The 18,721-nt window shown below is 41.6% G+C and overlaps 1 protein-coding gene and 1 pseudogene across 1 annotated transcript in view; both read left to right on the forward strand.

The window, feature by feature from the left end:
* The first annotated feature begins 4,510 nt into the window (after positions 1-4,510).
* LOC108899986 (patched domain-containing protein 3-like) lies at positions 4,511-7,115 on the forward strand (annotated as a pseudogene).
* Positions 7,116-8,222: 1,107 nt separating this feature from the next.
* Positions 8,223-18,721, forward strand: part of gpr158a (G protein-coupled receptor 158a) — a 57,245-nt gene continuing 46,746 nt past the window's right edge. The window contains exon 1 of the mRNA XM_018700826.2: positions 8,223-9,889. Coding sequence (XP_018556342.1) covers positions 9,021-9,889 — 869 coding nt within the window. The 5' untranslated portion in view covers positions 8,223-9,020. The remainder of the gene's footprint in view (positions 9,890-18,721) is intronic.

Genomic DNA, 18,721 nt, shown 5'->3' on the forward strand with positions numbered 1-18,721 from the left:
AGCAAGGACAATTTAGCTGCCACAGAGATACAGATATTTCCCTCAGGAGGTGGAAGACCAAAATCAGAGCTAAAACGAGAGCGAATATTTTACTTATATTCATCAGGTGGCCAGACACATGACTCCAAATGAAAAATATTGTTGCCATGTAAATGCTAGATGTGTCAAGAAGCAGTTCAAATGCTGGCAGCTGTACCTCTGCATGGATTTCCACTTTTCTGGACTGCATACTTTTGGTACAACTCTGATTATGTAAAAATTATATTCTCTTTTACTGATATGATTGAGGTTCTTACTTTATTATAATTACATAAACAGTGTGGAAAATTAGAATTGAAGTTTTATTACATTTGTAAAATGTATTTATAATTTACTGTACAATAATTTGTTGTGTAAGTGACTTTTCTAAATGCCCCCATTGACTTAGTGAATTGGATCATCCAGCCTCAATAATCCTAAAAGAAAGTCATTTGCAATGGTTTCAGTGTAATTTTACTGTTCCTTGATGGTTTAAACAAATGCTATTTCAGAGGCTCTTTCACCCTGCCAAGAATAAAACCCACGGGGGGAACACAGAATCCTTGTCCGTCTTGGCACAAAAAATAGTCACATTTAGAAATGTTAAAAATGTTGGCATGGAATCCTGGCACTAAATATTGGTTCTGAAGTAGAGGTAAAACACTCGCCCACCACTGCAAAGACCTGAGCTAAATTGCTGGCACTTCTGCCTTGGCCACACACTTTGACAAGCACAATTGCCAGTGCTCGGGTGGGAAGCCAGTGAGGGATCATTTTGTGGTTCAGCTCATGTGACTACAATCTAAAAAGGTCAGAGAGGAGTTAGCCATGGCAGGGACCGTGGAGCATCAGGAAACTGGCAATAACTTAGATGGAAAGAGTATAAATAATCATAACAAAAGAAAGCTGATGAAAAGAAGAAATCGGTTACTGAATTATGACAATCTCATAGCAGCAGTCAGGGCAAGAGGTATTATAAACACCCCAAATATTATAAAATACATTGATACAGATAGCATTTAATGAGAGAGTAAAACATAAATACATATTAGCAAATTCTATTGTTCTTTGTTTGCAAAATGAACTACAGTGTAATTTCCCCTCTAATAAGTGCATGAATGTGCATGTTAGCATTTTGCTTTTCCATACAAACTGATTTGTTTAGTCTAAATTACATTTGTACTTAATGAGTAACAATGTTTGTTATAATAACTGTAACACCACAAATGGTGTAACATTTGTTCCTGATAATTGTAATAATACATAATTTATGTCATTGTTTTTTAATATGACAAAAGGAAGTTGCTCTTTATGCACTAAATGTTATCTAATTTTCATTATTACATTAAAAAGGAAGTTCTTGGTACATTTTACTGTGACATTTTCTATCAGCTGTTAATCATAGTTGGCTGTGAAACTGTAAAACCTGTAAAATCCTACTCATAGGTTTTATGACCTTCTGACCTTTCATTATAAAATGGGCTTGACTGGAGGAAGCTGACTCTTCTACACCACAACAAGTAATATGATCTGACAGCACAGTGAAAACAGTGTGTGTATGTCTCTATATGCAGGTTTGTATGTAGTGGCTTTTTTTTTAGTTGTCTTATCAAGAGTATTATTGTATAGTGAATGTGTTTTTCTGCATGATCAATGGTTTCTTTCTGGAAGCAACTGCACAACAATCAGCCAACACATTCCAACATTGTGTTCACCCGAGGCTTCCCAGTTAATTACTTAAGACATTGATTTGCACCCTGACATACCTCTATGAAGTGTGAGGAAGAGGAGGAGAGAAAAGGAGAGCTAATGAAGGTGTCAAAAGGAGCTCGGTGCCACAAGATGATTGTTATTGGAGTACAGATTGAGCTCATTTACATTTTGATGCAAACTCAGAGCAGAACAATACGCATCTGTTCCTATCTGCTGTTGACAGTCTTTGATAAGCTCACAGACAAAAAGCAATGATTCAATTCAAGGTGAACGAAATAACTGAAGGGTCCTGAAACAGATTACATTTAACTGATGCCTCCATCAGATTTCTGGCGACCGTCTGCCAGGATCTTCTCCTCTCTGTGATGAAGGAAAGAGAATCCATTTCTCACTCGGAGAATGAGAAATCAATGACCCCAGGATGGATCTGTGTGAAATGAGATATGAGCTTTGTCTCAGAGGACACGGCAGGGTTCAGATTGACAGCTGACTGACAGGGGTTAACTGCCATGGAAGGCAGGGCTGGCTTTGGAGGTGTAAAACTGACCCTCTCAGACTCTCACTCCAAATATATATTGGGGCTAAAGGTTAAAATGCTACATGCTGAGGGCAAGGTTGATACACAGAGGCTGGCTGCTGCTGAAGATATTCCTGTAACTGACCATTTGCCGGGCTCCAGCCCCTTATTTGTTGTCATTTCTCCTGACAAGCTTTCCATTCTCATATGGTACATTGCAGGGTGCAGTGATAATCTTAGCAGATTTAACACCCAAAATTTCACCATTTGATTTCAGTCAAAAGTAAACAAAAGAAACAACTTGTTGTTGGTTGCTGGTAACAGGTTAAAATGACATCTATGCCTGGCAGATTTGATCAGCTGCAGCTAGCTAGCTATTTAAGTTAATGCTCCTTCTGGCCTTCCAAAAAACAGGTGTATAGAGATTGATGTAATCTGCATAGCCTTTAAAAGCATGCAGTTCCTCCACGTCTGTGCTATCCTTCCTACATGTCTAATGATGGGCTGCAGAACCTCCAGAACCTCTGTCAGGCCTTTTAAAAAAAAAAAAAAAACTCAGATCACTTGTGGGCTCCTATTTTTTTTTTTTTTTTTTTTTTTTTTTACTTTTTCATGATTCCTATTCTCCTCTCAGCAGCACTCAAAGGAAGCTTCATTTTTCTCAAAGACAGGGAGGACAATGACCTTGAATGGCAATTCACACCCAGGAGAGGACCATCAAAGGCAACAAGAGCTTTCGGGAAAACTTCCAAAACTTGGAAGACTCACTAGAACATGTTTCAGTTTTTCAAAGGAAGATACAGATGCTACGGGAAAAAAAATAACCAGCAAGGACAAAGGGTGGGACAGCTCTCTGATTTCCTTTCTGCATGGTTAATAGATGATGATGCTGTTCTAATTTTCCACTGACACAAATCCAAGGCTTTAATCTTACTTGCAGAACTGATTGTTGCATGCTTCAGTCTTGGCAGCTTGACCTGGTCTTGAACGGAAAAATCTTGAATCAGTTTACCGCATCACATTTGTATCAGTTGATTATGTGAGGATGTTTTTTTTTTCAAGTCATTTGAGGTGGAGGTTGAGTGGCTATGCCATTCAACATCAAGAAATTTGCATCTGTATCTGCATCTGCATGTAAAATTTATAACCAGGGCCATACAGCCATGGTAAATAAATGCTGAGGTCATGAGTGCATTTATTTTCTACATATGAAATACTGAATCACACCGAGTTTAGAAAATATCAGAATCTGCTGTAAGTTGAAATCTACTTTTGTTTACTGACTTTACTTATGCCTCAACCTGTCTTATCTATTTCCCAGGATTACTTTAAAAAATCTGCATATATTAGGCATGGCTGTAGCTGCCACTGACCCAGTTTATGTCTTCTGTATTGTTTCTGGGGATGTGGGGGTTTTATCCACCTGAGGAGGAGTTTATGCTCAACAAACACACTCGCTTATCCAAACACAATATGTTCAGGTATTTGAGTGTCTTCAGGGGAACTGTAGGATATCGCCAACTAAAGTAGATGAGGCAAGTTGGGGTATAAATTGTAACACATTATAAAAAGATAACACACTGGCAGTTAATGTGTAACAAAATTATACAAATGCTAATGCTAAACACATTAGTTACAGCCTGTCTGCTCCCACTGTATCTCTACACTTCCTTTTGAGATAATGTTACTGGCAAGGTTGCAGACACATTGCTTTGTCCTGAAATCCAAGCTGTGCCATCACACTGGTTTTATTGCAGTCATGACACCCATGTGTAAACACTGTTTTCTGACTTAAGTACTCGTGTTGGCTTATTTCCTCTGTACTTGTTGTAGGTGTCTTACTGCACCTCCAAATCCAAGCAGGGGGAGATTGACAGTCACACCGCAGATGGCTTCCTTTTATTCCTCATCACTTATGCCTGTGCTATCACCTTCTCGGTGATATCCTGCCTGAGGTAAGAAGTGATCAGTGACTGTCACACAGTGAGTGATTTTCTGACTGCCGACCAAGTCTGGGACACAGAGAACTGTTGTTTATCAATGTGACAGATACAGGAAAGCCACATGCAGGTATGCAGTAACTGAAAGTAAATTGAAAAAAAAAATGATGGTGGTTTTTTAAAGGTGTTACATGTAAGTTTTTTGCTATCACTACTAAAAAATGTCCATGCTGACTGCACACTGTTACCTTTATTATGTACATGTATTTGCATTCTACAGCAGTATTTATGAACACTAGCCTATCTTTACCTCCTTAACAGAATGGACAATGTGAGGAACAAGGTGTGGGTGGCTGTCTTTGGCGTCTTCTCCTCTGGGCTGGCTGTTCTTTCCTCCTTGTGCTTGTTGCTTTACATCAGAGTGCTGTTTGTTATTACAGTCGCAAACTCTCCTTTCCAAACTCCAGTGGAAACAACCAACTTTACCTTTTTTTTTTTTTTGCTAAATACTACAGTTTAGAGGCAACATCCATTAAATTATTTATGTAAAAGTGGCAATACCACAATGTATAAAATGCCCCAATGGGCTTTTGTAGAGTTTTAAATTGTTAACCACTAACCTTTTGAAGATTTTGTCTTTACATTAAAAAGTCTCACAAGTGGAGGTACTCAAATAATGTGCCAGTACCTCAAAACCATCCATAATTTGTCCAGGAACTGGTCTCAGCAACATAATGGTGTCCGACTGGCAGCATGTCCATAACAATCATAAGTCATTCTACTTATAACACCAGTGTTTCTGTCATGTTTTGTCACATGAACAGGACGTGAGAAACCAGCAACAGGCACTGACTGACCTGCTTGAAAACACCATTAGACAATCCTGATCATCATTCTGAGATGTATAACATCTGCTGTGTAGGAGGCGACTATGATAAGAACACTGGAGCAGAGAAAAAACAACCAGCAAGTAATTTCTTTGAGGATTACTATGGCTCATTTTTGATCAAACCCTGGGTCAAGGGAGCTGTAATCTTCCTTTATTTCATATATTTAGCCACAAGTATTTATGGATGTCTCCAAGTCCAACAGGGGATTGAGCTTCATGATCTGGCAGCTGATAGGTTGCATGTCAATGTCAATGGACTGATTATGGTCCATCTGTGATGGTTATTCTAAGTGAGGAATTCCTTTATTGAGATAAGACAAGGAGGTACCAACTTCAGAGATGCATTGATGACTTCAGACGGCTCCAGGTTGTGGATGAGGATGTCTTCACATCCTGGCTGGACTCGTATTTGTCATATAGATTTTGATTTATTTCCTTTTTTAAAGCAAGATGAGAATCTCCTTGGATGTGTCATCTACGCATCCCAGTTCTTCATTCAGTCTGTTGATATTGCCAGTGCCAGCATGGAAATCGAAATGCTTAAAGCTTTTAAAACCACAGCAGGCAGGTGTCATGTATCGTTTTTATTAGTCTATAACCAAGAATTCATCTTCGACTGGTACAGTGTAGTAGTGAGTAGTATGATTAAAACCGTTAGCATGATCACAGCTGTGATTTTGGTCCTACTGATTCCTAACCCCATCTGCTCATTATGGGTGACTTGTTTGACTGGTTCAGTGACTACAGGGGTGACTGGTTTTATGGCGCAGTGGGATGTTAGTCTGGATTCCATATCCATGATAATTTTTACCATCTGCATGGAGCTTCATTCCTCAGCCTTCGTCTCCTGTGGACGCTCTCTCCAGTCAACTAAGAAAATCACACTGATTATCTTTATGCTATTGTATGCCTTTATGGCAATGTATACAAAAGACAAGTTAATGTACCAATAACAAACCTGAGATCGTCATTTTCTAAAGGATTTTTTCTATTATCTATTAACTTATCTAAATAACATCAGTCTGTGATTGCTGCAGGAAATGTTAGTAGCTTAATCACTGGGAACTTTTTAAAACTAAAATCTATAAGTACCTTTAGGTTAACTGTATATAATTCATCTACATCACAATCTCTCAATTTCAGGAACTGGTCATGATTATATATTCATCATAGTCTCCAACTGGCAGCATATTCACATTGAGAACCCACTGTCCATACAGATGGTTCACACCTCAAAAGAAGGTGCTATGTTCACCTTCATCATCGTTGTCGTCCTGACTGATTTAATTTTTGTTCTCTGAATCATTTTGGCAGGAATGATTGTCAGATATTTTCCACAATATCTGGAGCCTTTCTTGATGGAAAGATTGGAAATATATGGATCCTAGTTATTCTAGTGGATGCAGTTTTTTTTGTCATATACAACCTTACCACACCTACTCACTGACAAAAGGCATGAGAGAGGAATAGGAATGCAGTGACAAAATAGCAGCGGAAAGAGCCACTTTAAATTCATACAGGCATATTTGATTATTAATAAGCTCGGATTCTAAATGACTACAATCAGACAAGTTTGATGTGTCTGACATCGACTGATGCAGAGCTCTGCGGTGGACTTAAAAGGCAGACTGGCCAAAATTAAAAGCCGCCATTTTTTCACAGTGGGAAAACACACTTTTCAGCACCATGAGTAATCCTACTTAGGAATGCCATCAGATAGAAGAGCGGTGTCGCTTTGAAAGTTTTCCCAATTATTTTCCTCCCAGTTGTTCAAGTATAGCAGTTGTTGGCTTTCCTGTCTAGATCTGTTTGCTTGCAGGTATCAAGATTCAAATACAGGACAAGCAAGCAGCCTCGAATGCAGGCGTATGTATGTAGCGTTGGTCAAGAAATCCAGGAGGTCTTCAAGTTCAAACTTCTAGCATCCCTGATGGCCCATGCAGAGCGCAGGCCGGCTCCCAGCTCTGTCACCCTTCGTCACGCCTGTCTTCCCTCACCCTGCTTCCAGGACAAGATGCCTCTAGCCCACACAGCGTGACGTGACATGCCCCTACACCGCGGAGAAAGAGAGGAAGATAGAGAGAGAGAGAGAAAGAGATAGAGCAACCTAAGAACTTGAACTAATAAGGAAGAGAGAGAGAGAGAGACTGATAGTTTGGTGATCAAAAGAAATAGATCATGTTGCCATCAAATCATGCAGTATGTATCTACTGAACATCTTGTTCCAAAACCATGGACATTAACCTGCTGCTATAAAAGCCTTCACTTCTCTGGCTTCAGACTGTCAGCAAGATTTTGGACACAAGAGCCACACTGAGGTCGGTCACTGATGTTGGGGGATAAGGATTAGGCTTGCAGTCCTAGTCCATCCCAAAAGCATTGGATGAGGCTGAGGTCAGGAAGGTTTTCCACACCACTCTCAGAAAAAACACTTCCTTTACAGATGCTGCTCAAACAGTTTGTGTGTTTCATGTGAAAGCTCCTCTCACTGGTTTGAAGTGGGCGAGGCTCAGCTGGAAAAAGGTGATGTCACATTTTTCTGTGCACCAATCAGGATTGTGCAGCGTTTGATTCAGAATCTGATTATAGTTGTTGTTTAGTCACTGTCAGTCAAATGTGATGGAACCACACCCACACAGTAAGCAGTATGAAGCAGATGAAGTCTTTTTGTTGTTGTTTTGTATTTAATGTTTCAGTGAGATGCACAGGCTTTGAGGCCAAATCTTCAAGGCCTAAAAACAGCAGTGGACCTGCTTGAAAAACCCTTGACTACAGTATACAGTATATACCATCCTCCTTCCTACATCTTACTGTCATATAGACTAGACTGGCTAAATAAGCCATATTCACTCCATTTCTTTAATTTTCTCCCTTGCTTCTGTTTCCTGATTGTTCCATGCAAACCAGCTCCAGACCAAAGTACACAAAAGTATGTGGACAGGGGTGGTCACATAGTGCAGCATGTTTAATCCATTTATACTGGAGAAAAATGGAATACATGCAAAGGCCCATTTCATACATCTATAATAAGTCTGTTCATAGACTTTAAGAGAAAACAAAACTATTTAAAAGTCAATTACTTTTTTATTTTTTATTTGGATCAAAGTTTATTTTAACAATGATCAATAGAGGGAAAACGACTCTTGAATACCAAAGCCAGACTTGGTTCCATTGATCTACACGAAGCGCTTAATTTTGATAAATCCACCAAGTCTGACTTTATCAGTTTCAGCACCGGACAGCTCCCTTCACCGCTCCACCAAACGCTGCTCCGTGATTGACAGAGGAGGCGGCCATACGCGGATCAATGGCGCTTCTGGAGCCCTATGAAATGATGAAGAAGACGGGCTCTAAGAGCGCACGGCTCCTGGTGTGTCTCTTCGTGGCTTTTATAGGCTTACTTAATGCTTGTTGTGGTCGGAAGAGGGCGGAGTGCGTTTGTCATCCAAGTGAGAAGCACCCTGACTCGGTGCCTCCTTAAAAAAATATATAAATATAATGATAACCTGCCCCCTTACCCCTCCCTTCCTCCTCCGTTTGATTCAGTCTATGTAGCCTACGCGCAGAAGGAGAACGTCCGCCGCACAGCAAAGCCAACAGTCTTGTCTACAGTGAGAGAGAGAGAGAGAGAGAGAGAGAGAGAGAGGTGGGGGGAAACAGCTGCAAGCGGATACTCAACATCAACAAGCTGTATGAGGCATCTGTAAAGAAGAAGAGGGGATTTGACGAGGACAGCAGCAAGGGGGTTCCTTACGTTTTTCTCCCTCCTTTGCGTTTTGATTTCCAGAACAGAGGCGTGGAGCTTGCAAGAATATCCTACAAGTGGTGAAGCGATGGTTTAGCAGAGCAATTTGGTTGATTTTTTTACAGCACGCCCGCCCGACGACACTGTAATTCCGAGCAGCAATCCCCCAAACATCTGTGGACGCTTTTCTGGAGGGAGATGGCTGTTTTCCGGCTGTCGCTGCTGCTGCAAGTGGGATTTGTGATCGGATCAAACCACAAATACGCGGAATGGTCCGCGCACGGGGAAGATATCAGAGCACGGGAGGCGATTTACGGCGCTCAGACGCACCGTCGGCAGCTGGCGCATCTCCGTGCGCCTCATCACCCTCCCGGGGAGACGGCGGAGCTGGCGCAGAAAATAGAGGAGCATCTCCCCAGGGTGGTCACGGCTTTTCTACACACGGGGGACTCGACCACCTTAAAGCAAGCCAACTGCTCGCGGAGGTACGAGCTCACCTCTCTGCGGGGAAGGTCACACGCCGCCTCCATGAGCAGCGTGCTGGATACGGTGCTGCACGCCACAAACTTCCTCAACATGATCTTGCAAGCCAACAGGTCCAGGGAGCAGAGTCTCCGGCGAGACATTGAGTGGTACCATGCCTTAGTCAGGAGTATACTGGAGGGAGACGCAAAGATTCACCGGGCGGTCGTCACTTTTAGCGCGGATTCGTCCGTGGCGGGGCCCTCGGTGCTTCTCCAAGCCACCAGAGCTGGTGGGGAGATAGTCCTCCAAGACCTCTCCAGCATGGCCCACCACTATCTGCACAACCGCACGACAGACACAGAGTGGTACCACGAAGTTAAAGACAGGAAGAAGCCCAGTTTCCATAAGAGGGTGCTGAGCCAAGACTTTACATCAGTTGACAATTCTTTAAAAAGAGGAGAGAGTTTTATCCCGGACAAGACACATGTCAAATGGTCTGCGCCCTACCTGGAGTGTGAAAACGGGAATTTTGTTCCCAGGTGGCTTTTGACCTTATCAGCTGCCTTCTATGGCCTGAAGCCCAACCTGGCTCCTGAATTCAGGTAAGCACACAGATGGTTGAAATTTGAGCAGTGACTTGGTGGCAGACAACATAATGAATGAGCCAAATTCCAAAACAAGCTCAGCAAATCATCAATTTCGCCTTGTTGCCATGAAAGAAACCCATCTTCATACAGCTTGACACACACCTGTGGTGCCATTACTTGTGTTTAAAAACCACAGATTCAGGTGAGAAAGGCTTATGTTAATCTAAAGGTGAGTTCAGGTGGGTTAAACCACCACTATATCCCCAGTCCTTACACATAAACCCAGACAGGGCTTAGTAAGTTGATCATACCTGCCTCTCTTTACACCCCCAAACATACTGCAGCCTCTCACTGCCCTCCTCCTGTTATACAAGGGGGGTTTTCTTCTCTCCTCCAGTCTGACAAGGCGGCGGGATGCTAAAAATAACCCTGGATGTTACTTGATGTAGCAGTGGTGGAAACCTCTGGCTACAGGCCCTAATTCATTTTTCAAACTCACTCGGCTGCATGCTTTACTACTCAGGAAATGTCGTGTGCCCTTTCTGCGATGAGTCAGAACCTTCCTGAGATGAGAGACTGCCAATTTCAAGAATAAAGCGAAAGCAGCCAACATCAGCAGATGAAGGAATGCTGAAAACGTGTCTGATGTTTGGGTGTTTTGTACAATCCATGTCCTAAAGTCACCCCAGCCTGCTGGTGTAATGTGCCGTGTTTATGCCAGTGGCCCTGACGTGCACTGGAATACTCAAGTGTCAAGGCTCCATAGGATCCTGACCAACCTCTTCCCAATAAATATTTAATCCAGATCGCTGGTTGTGTGTGTACTGCCTTCGATGAATCTTTAATTGATACACTCAAGTCGCTCACAGGCAGGCACGGATTGCAAATGAGTCAAAACCTGCAGTGATTATACTGTAATAGGCTGTCAGCTACCTGGTGTTATCCCAGACTAAAGCCTCTCAAAGCAGCTTCACATACTCTCAGTCTCCCAGTGAAGCAATCTAATAGCAAATTAGCTCATACACTCAACTGATGGATAGTCAAAGCGGTTATACACCACAACTCATGAGGCCAAATTTATGATTTGACTGAACAGGAAGGCATTGTATTGGAAAAGCATTCCAACCATTGCCAAAAGGAGCACTTTCCATTTTTTCCTCCCCTTTTAACTGAAGTCTCCTCCAAAAGATCGAATGTGTGACATGCATGGGTGTTTTGTATTGTTTAATGTCCCTTGAGAGTGGCCTATTCAGTGACAGAGACATCCCACTGTGCTTAAAGGAGCAGAAGAGCAACCTCTGCTCAGGAGTTAATTTCCTTACACCAGAGAACATTTAAATGTTTCAAAATTTTCAGAAATACACTTATTGGCTGTCTCTGCCAAGAGTTAAATAAGAAGATGAATACCTCTCTTGTCTATGTACTGTAGAAATGAAGCCACCCTCAGCAGACAATTAGCATAGCTTAGCATAAAGACTGGAAACAGAGGGAACAGCTAGCTGGACTCTTAGTTTCTGTACAGATCAAACATGTAAGATATAAGGCGTCAATGAGTGAGCTTTCAAGGTGCTGGTAGGCAGATTTTAACCTCTGGAGAGACCCAGGCTAGCTGTGTGCATGGTGAATATGAAGCTACTACCAGCAGCTGCTAACTCTTGTGCAAGACAGGGAATACCATTTTCTTTTTATAATATTGATCCTCTCTGCAAATTTTACTCGTTAATCCAAATTTCAACAAGTTTGTGCTAACTTTTTAAGCCCATTTATCAGAGTAGATCACCATGCACTAGCATCGCCACATCATTCACAAAATGCCTTGAATACCATGACACTCATGGTCTGATTGATGTGCATATGTAGATGAAACTCTAATTCAAATGGGAATACTTCATGTTTTACTTAAATCTGTTGCACTTTCTCATGCCTTTTTTGCCACGCATTCATCCCTGTCTTAGTTTGTTTTTCATTGAACAATCATGTTTCAGATACTTATATCAAAGTAGCAGGCAGCTCGTCCTGCATCCTCCCTGTGTCCCAGCAGCCTGCCAGATAAGAAACAGGAGAGGAGGGGAAATGCTGGCTAATATAGCTGCCTCAGACATCAGCTCTCCTCCGTTTCCCTTCCAGATGAATACACAATCAATACAACAATGAATTAATAATGAAAGATGTAGAACAACAATCCTGCATGGGCCATTTTGATTCCAGCCTTTTAATGCTTCAGCCACTTCCTGGTGTGATGATCCTGCAAGAAGCAAGGTGACTTGTTTTGAGGTTTTATGCATCATGCATATGGAAATGAATACAGATTGAGTTTGTTTTTCTCCTTTTATTGTTTTTGAGTGCGCAGGTGCTAAACAACTAATGTGACTTGTTAGAGCAGGAGTGTGTGGACATGTGTTTGTGATAGATCGACCTGTTGTTTCTGTGAAGGTGTAAGAAATCGCACCTCTCACACTTCATCTCTTCTCTTCCCGTCTGTCTCTTCAGCTTTACTCGAGGCACAGGGGAGGCAGCTTAGACCACACACAGAGAACTGGCTGTTTGTCTGTGTGTGTGTGTGTGTGTGTGTGTGCATGCCATTGTTGGAAGCTGAGACATTCTGCAGGATGATACTGTACCATCCTAATTGGCAGTTTGCTCCAACTTCAGACACAAACTCGTGACTACACAGACACACAAATGCAAAAGCCAGTTTGAGCAAACGCACAAAGTGGGAATACACAGAAGAAAAAGGAAAGGGATGTGAGGGTGGGGGTGGTGTATGTGGTAGGAGAAGACACACTGTACTTCAAACCTTTCCCACCACACACACTTAATTGCTTTGAGGCTGAAACTCAAGCAGCAGCAGGATAATAAGGCAAACTAATTGAAACTATCTGAAAAGGACAGCCAAACTGTAAAGAAACACATGTATTTTTCAGCATGTTTCTCTAAAGGCCAAACAGGTTCTAATTAGATGGCAGAATCCTCTTCATTTACGCTTGGCTTTGCTTCCTGTTTTCCTGTACAAGCAGCCAGAGCCGGGACAACCCGACTGTTGTGGGACGCCTGAGCTGTCTAACAGAGCGGGAGGCCTCGAGCTCCAGGAGGAGCCAGCAGCATCTGCTTAGATGGACACAATCCAGAAACAAATAGGAAGGAAACCCCACAATTCCCTGGGCTAAGTGTGATAATATATGATGCTAAACTGAGATGAAAAAGAGCAGAAGGGGGGAAAAATGCATTCAAGAGGAAAATTAGCGGAGCTGAAACAGCCAGTGTGCTGATTTCAGAGCAGGAAGATGTAAGAAAGTTGAGATTATGAGCACAACCTGAAGCAAGGAAGGGTTAAAGATCCCTAAGGTGCTCCTTCTCTCACTGCTGACGTCAGTGGGACTCCGCTGCTCAGTAAGCTGACCTGTCAATACGATGCCTTCAGCCAGTAAATGTCAACGTTACAGAAAATCCAACTACCCAGGCTTTCCAGCTACTTATAAAGTGATATTATATTCCTAATAATGCAGCTAATCATGGAAATAATCTCAGTGATTTTGGTTGTATTAAACTGATGCAATTCTGTTGCCTCTCAAAGGATTATAAATCTGTAATATCATTACTGTGGGTTCATCCTCTAGTAATCTGCTATGAGTCAAATACAGCTGTGTGATAGAGGAGGCCTCAGGATGGGCAATAGAGTGGTGAGCTGGGTTTGAAAAGTTTTGGAGAAGGAATTTAGTTTTATAAGTGGACATAAGGTGTCTGCAAAATACAGAGAAACTTCCCAAATTGTAGTAGACCTGCAAAATATTACATGCAATTACATATGTAAATGAGAACATACAGCACACAAAAGGAAAATGCAGCCTTGATACGTTAGATTTTGAACATACAAAATGTATTGTAACTCAACATCAGACACTGTATCCTTATCTCGCTATAATATTTCAACAGAGAGATCATTACAGTTTCATCTTGTTCCATCTTATCCTGCAGCTATTGGATGATTTTCAAATTAAGGGCAAAATACGGAACAAAGCAAATTTGAATATGACTTTAATATGGAAAGTAGGTGCAAAGTCTGTTTCAGGATAAAGTTGATTAGCTGAATATCTCTCTGAAGCTATTGATGTTAAGGACATTATAGGGGTGGTAAGGGTGTGAATGATTAAAGAAAATGCATTAGTTTGTGCTCAGAATTAAACAAGAACTATGTATATGACTTGTCAAAAAAAATCAATCAGCCAATGTTTGCCACAAAAGTGTTAGGTTTCCTTTGTCAGCAGCTCAAATCAATGAATGATCTTCCAATTTGGTGTTTGGTCTTCAGGAGTGCTTTTAATGACAAGAGTGTCAAGGGTCCAGGACTATGACAGAAAGTGCCAGCTCTCCACAAAAAAAGAAAGAAAAGTCTTTATTCACTTTCTGTGACAGCCGATTCGCCACGGGCACTGTGTCTTTTTTGATGAGCAGCGACAGAACTCAATAAAATGACCCAGGCTGCACTGAAACGCTGGTAGACAAGCAGCGTCCTGCCCAGCGGCTAGACTCACATTAGCTTCTGCTCGTCCTGTCAGCTTAATGCATTTCCATCACATAAGAGACATTTTCCTTGGAAGGGCTGCACGGTTCTTGCATTGTGATTGTTCTGAGACATAATGCATGAACTGTGCCCTTCTAAAAGGACAGCAATGTGTTCTTGTCAAGACACTGGGGGCAGGAGAAATGTGCATGCAAGTTCATCTGGGCGTGCAAGTCTTCTGGCTACATAGAAGAACTAAAGGATAATGTTTAAGCTTCTGCCAGTCTTCCATGTTCACCTCTCCTTTACATTATTCCTGGTTTATGTGCACACAGTCAGTGTAACCAGAGATGTCACAGCTTATTCCTTTTGCTTCAGAAGAAATGGCTGGATGCTCTTTGCTCGTGTGCAAATATGCACCATAATAAATACATGTATACAGATGAAAAATTGCCCACACATGAAAGCTTAACAGCTTTGCAGACGATTCTGTTTTATAATTTACATGGCAAGTTGTCAGTTTACAGTCATTAATTAACATTCTGCTCTAGTTTCCATCAACCATGCAGCATGTACAGAAAGAAACAGAAAATCACAATTAAAAAGAATAATTTAAAAGATATAATATTACAAATAGGGTTTTATCTGTTTCCTAAATCCATAACACATGATAAATAATTTTCCAAGCAGGCCTGGAGCATGCTGTGTTCTTAAATGCCAAAATACTCAGAGAAAAGTCAGTTTGCATCCTAAATCTGATTGATATGCAGCTGTGGTGATGATGTATACTATTGTCGCACAATGCAACTGGCAAAGAAAATAGAGCAGGTAGCAACAAAAATGAAAAATTATTGGATTTCTGTTTGTGAAATCTAACTGGCAGTTGTTCCAAGACCAGTTCTGGTCTTTTAAACATAGCTCTGCCTGCCACATCACCTGTATCAAGTATGTGTAGAAATATAATTAAATATAATAACAAGCAGCCAGCCTACAGTTTATAACTTTGATAGTTAGCTGTAAACACTGTAAGCATGGAGATTAAATTGATTGCAACCCAAAAGTAAGTTGAAGAAACAGAGGCAATCAGATTAGAGAAAAAGCTTTCTCAATGTACAAAATGGTGCAAGATCATCATGTATGTTGACTTAATAACAGCAAAACCAGTATACAATATGAAGTTTGCACTAGAGCTGAATTAGGACATAGCTGTCATTAGCTAGTAAGTTCTATCTCTAGAGGTTGGAAAATATAATGGCTGCATTAAAAAAGTTCATATAAATGGTATTGTATATGGAAAACACTACAAAATGATTTGCTGCATTGTTCATATCAGCCTCATAGTATCACACTGAAGAGTTGACTGCCAACACATTTAATATGACAAAAATCATGTGACTCTGTCCTCACAGATTGTTTTTAGATGTCCCTTTGGTGCCAGGATTAGTTGAAATTCAGACTTTAGCATGGCTCCCTGCGCTGTAAGGACAGGCTATATGGGCTAATCAATCTCAGGGTCCATTTTCTGGGCCTGAATAGAGACGTACAGCTCAAAGCGTATAGACCTGACATTCAGTATTCATTCATGAACACATCAAAAACTGACTTGCAACAAAGAGTGCACACGCAGGCCTTCATTGCAAGCATGTTTTGATGAATATCCTTTTGTAGCCTTTAAGCAATTAGCCAAATACACCTATAGTCAACTTTGTAATGCTGCGGCTAACATTAGCACAGTCTGCCGGGTCTGTCAGAAAAGACCAGAGCCCCTGCTGGTGGGATGCTCCTCTCTTTGCCACCATGGCCTTTAGACCCACAAAGAATGGAGGATGAAAGGAGAGAGCACCCTGTTTCCTGGGGCACCACTATCTCCTGCTCTCTGTGATAATCCTGTCTTTATGCCCGAGGGCCTTGATGGCCACCATGATGCCTCTGCCCATGTTCCTCGTTGCCTCTCTCAAATTACGATCCAGTCTTTGTGCTGTGCTCGTATCCGGTCGCCACCTCTGTTTGAGACCCAACACGCTTGCTCTTTTTTCTTTTCTCCGTTTTTTTTCACAAGCTATTTTATATGCCATATGTCCACTTTGGCTGGGATGCTAAAGACTGCCTGGAGAAGTGGAAGAAAAAAGAGAAAGGAGAGAGAAAGGAAAAAAGAGGAGGCGATTGTGGAAAAAAAAAAAAAAACGGCTGTTTTTTCTTTGTATAGACTCACTTTTGCACGCAAAACCCAAGCAAATGTTGATGCTTGAGCTGCCATCGAAACAGATATTTTGATGAATCCTCCATCATAAACAAATGGTCATATTCTTTGTGCTATGAATTTCAACGGACTGCTTCCTACCCATATTACATAATAGAGAATTGAAACTGAGGTAATTTCTCAGCAAAACAACCAGCAGTGCAGTGGAAAACAGCGAGGTCAGTTTGCCCCGAGGCAGGACCGAAGCAGCAGTTATTAATAACAGAAGTACAGGCAGAGAGAGCACTGCACTTGCCCGGTGTCCACTGGGAGCCAGGCATAGTAAACCAGCTCCTGTGCACCTGGAGAACATGCCACAGCAGCAGTATTTCTAGACGTTTCCATGTTTGCAAGTGCACATGCCTAAAAAAGTGAGAGCTTGATAAATATTTGCTGCTAAGTGACGCAGATGGTATTTTTTGTTATACTGTAATAGGTACTGAAATTGAGTTTTTATTGAGGGTGCTAGACCTTCAGGGGCCTCAAATGTCTCACATTCTGTGTTGATTTCTCATACTTTAAGTGCAGATTTGCTTGAGAATATGCACCACTGAAACACAAAATAAATGATCAAGGCCTAAAGAGGAGGTCTACCTATGTCAAACTTTTTTTCCATATGGACACCAATGGGTTGATCTGGCTCTAAGTTAATTAACTTAACTCTTAATATATCTCCTAATATGTAAAGTAAAGGGAGGGGAATGGTATCAAAATGTACAGAAGGCATATATTTGTATACCTGAATGTGTGATAAATGTGTTGAAGAGAAGCAGCACTTAAATAAGAGGAGAAACAACCACAAATGGAGCTGGATACTGCTGCCTCGTTTCATACAAAGGTTCCACCTTCGCGTCTACCGCTTTTATAAAGCTTTTGTATGCGGGCTGTGCGGTCGCCAACACAGGATTGGCTAAAACTGCTGGAGCCGTAGTTTCTTCCCGCCCAACTGCCTGAACTCTGGATCCTGATTGGATCGGCACCTGGTACGACCCTCCAATCAGGCGGAAGCAATTTTGCGCCCGAGAAGACCCACAGATCGCCAGCGTACTTCTCGCCTTTTGCTAAAATGAGCCTGGAGATGATTGATTCCTTAACTTTGTAAACTCTGTGCATTGGCAGTGAGTAGGAATACACGAAGGAACCAGGAACACTGGAAAAAAACTGGCAGAAAAACCCTTAACCAGAAACACGAGGAAACACAAGGAGGAACGGTAGAAGACAGGCGAGCTGTTACTTCTGGGCGAACCAAATGACGTCGGCTAACATTTTATAATCTCGGTCCCAAAATTGCATTCATCTGATTGGAGCACCGGTTTAGACGCCGCTCCAATCAGAATTCAGGATTCAGGCACCGGTGAGAAGTAACGCCCCCAGCAGCTGGAACCAATCCCGTGCTGGGGACCACACATTCTGATTAGCATATGTGCAAAAGTCTCACAAAACGATTAAAACATTGAAAATGATGTCTTTAAATCATCATCAGTGTTTTAGGTGACAGTTTAAGCTTTAGCTGGTGATATGGCACAAATAACCCACAAAACTGTTGCTGTAGCTACCTGGATTTTAATGTAAGTTTCCCATTAATTAAGGAGAGGATTAAACTCTTAAACTCTTAAATTGGAACAATGTTTGATGTGCCAATAAGGATCAGGTGTTAGTTTTATTGGAAAAATATCAGACTCTGCAACATCAACACAGTTTTATGGACGTTTTGGCCTGTCATAGCATGAAACACTCAGGTGTAACCAATAACACTAATCATGTCTTCACTCTGTTTCAGTGTCCCTGTACAGCCATGCCAATTAGCAAGCATGAATGGAGATTAATATTATTAATTACACCTGTGCTTTTCCTGCTGTAACATGTCAAAATGTCTGCCATAAAAAAGGCCTATAAAAAGTTTGTTAAATTTACAGCTGTTGTTTTCTGCCATCTCGTCTTTAATTACAGTAAAAATGAACTCTGTCTCTCTCTTCCTCCCAAATCTGATGAAGCAGCACTGACAGCATCCTCTGCCACTTTTCTGCTTTGTGTGTTGTTTAGCTAAGTTGCCACAGGAGATGGTTTGACTCAGGCGTTACTATGGAAACCACACTTTCTCTGTTCA

This window comes from Lates calcarifer, linkage group LG24 (assembly GCF_001640805.2).
Source record: "Lates calcarifer isolate ASB-BC8 linkage group LG24, TLL_Latcal_v3, whole genome shotgun sequence".
In the NCBI taxonomy this organism is placed as follows: Eukaryota; Metazoa; Chordata; class Actinopteri; family Centropomidae; genus Lates; species Lates calcarifer.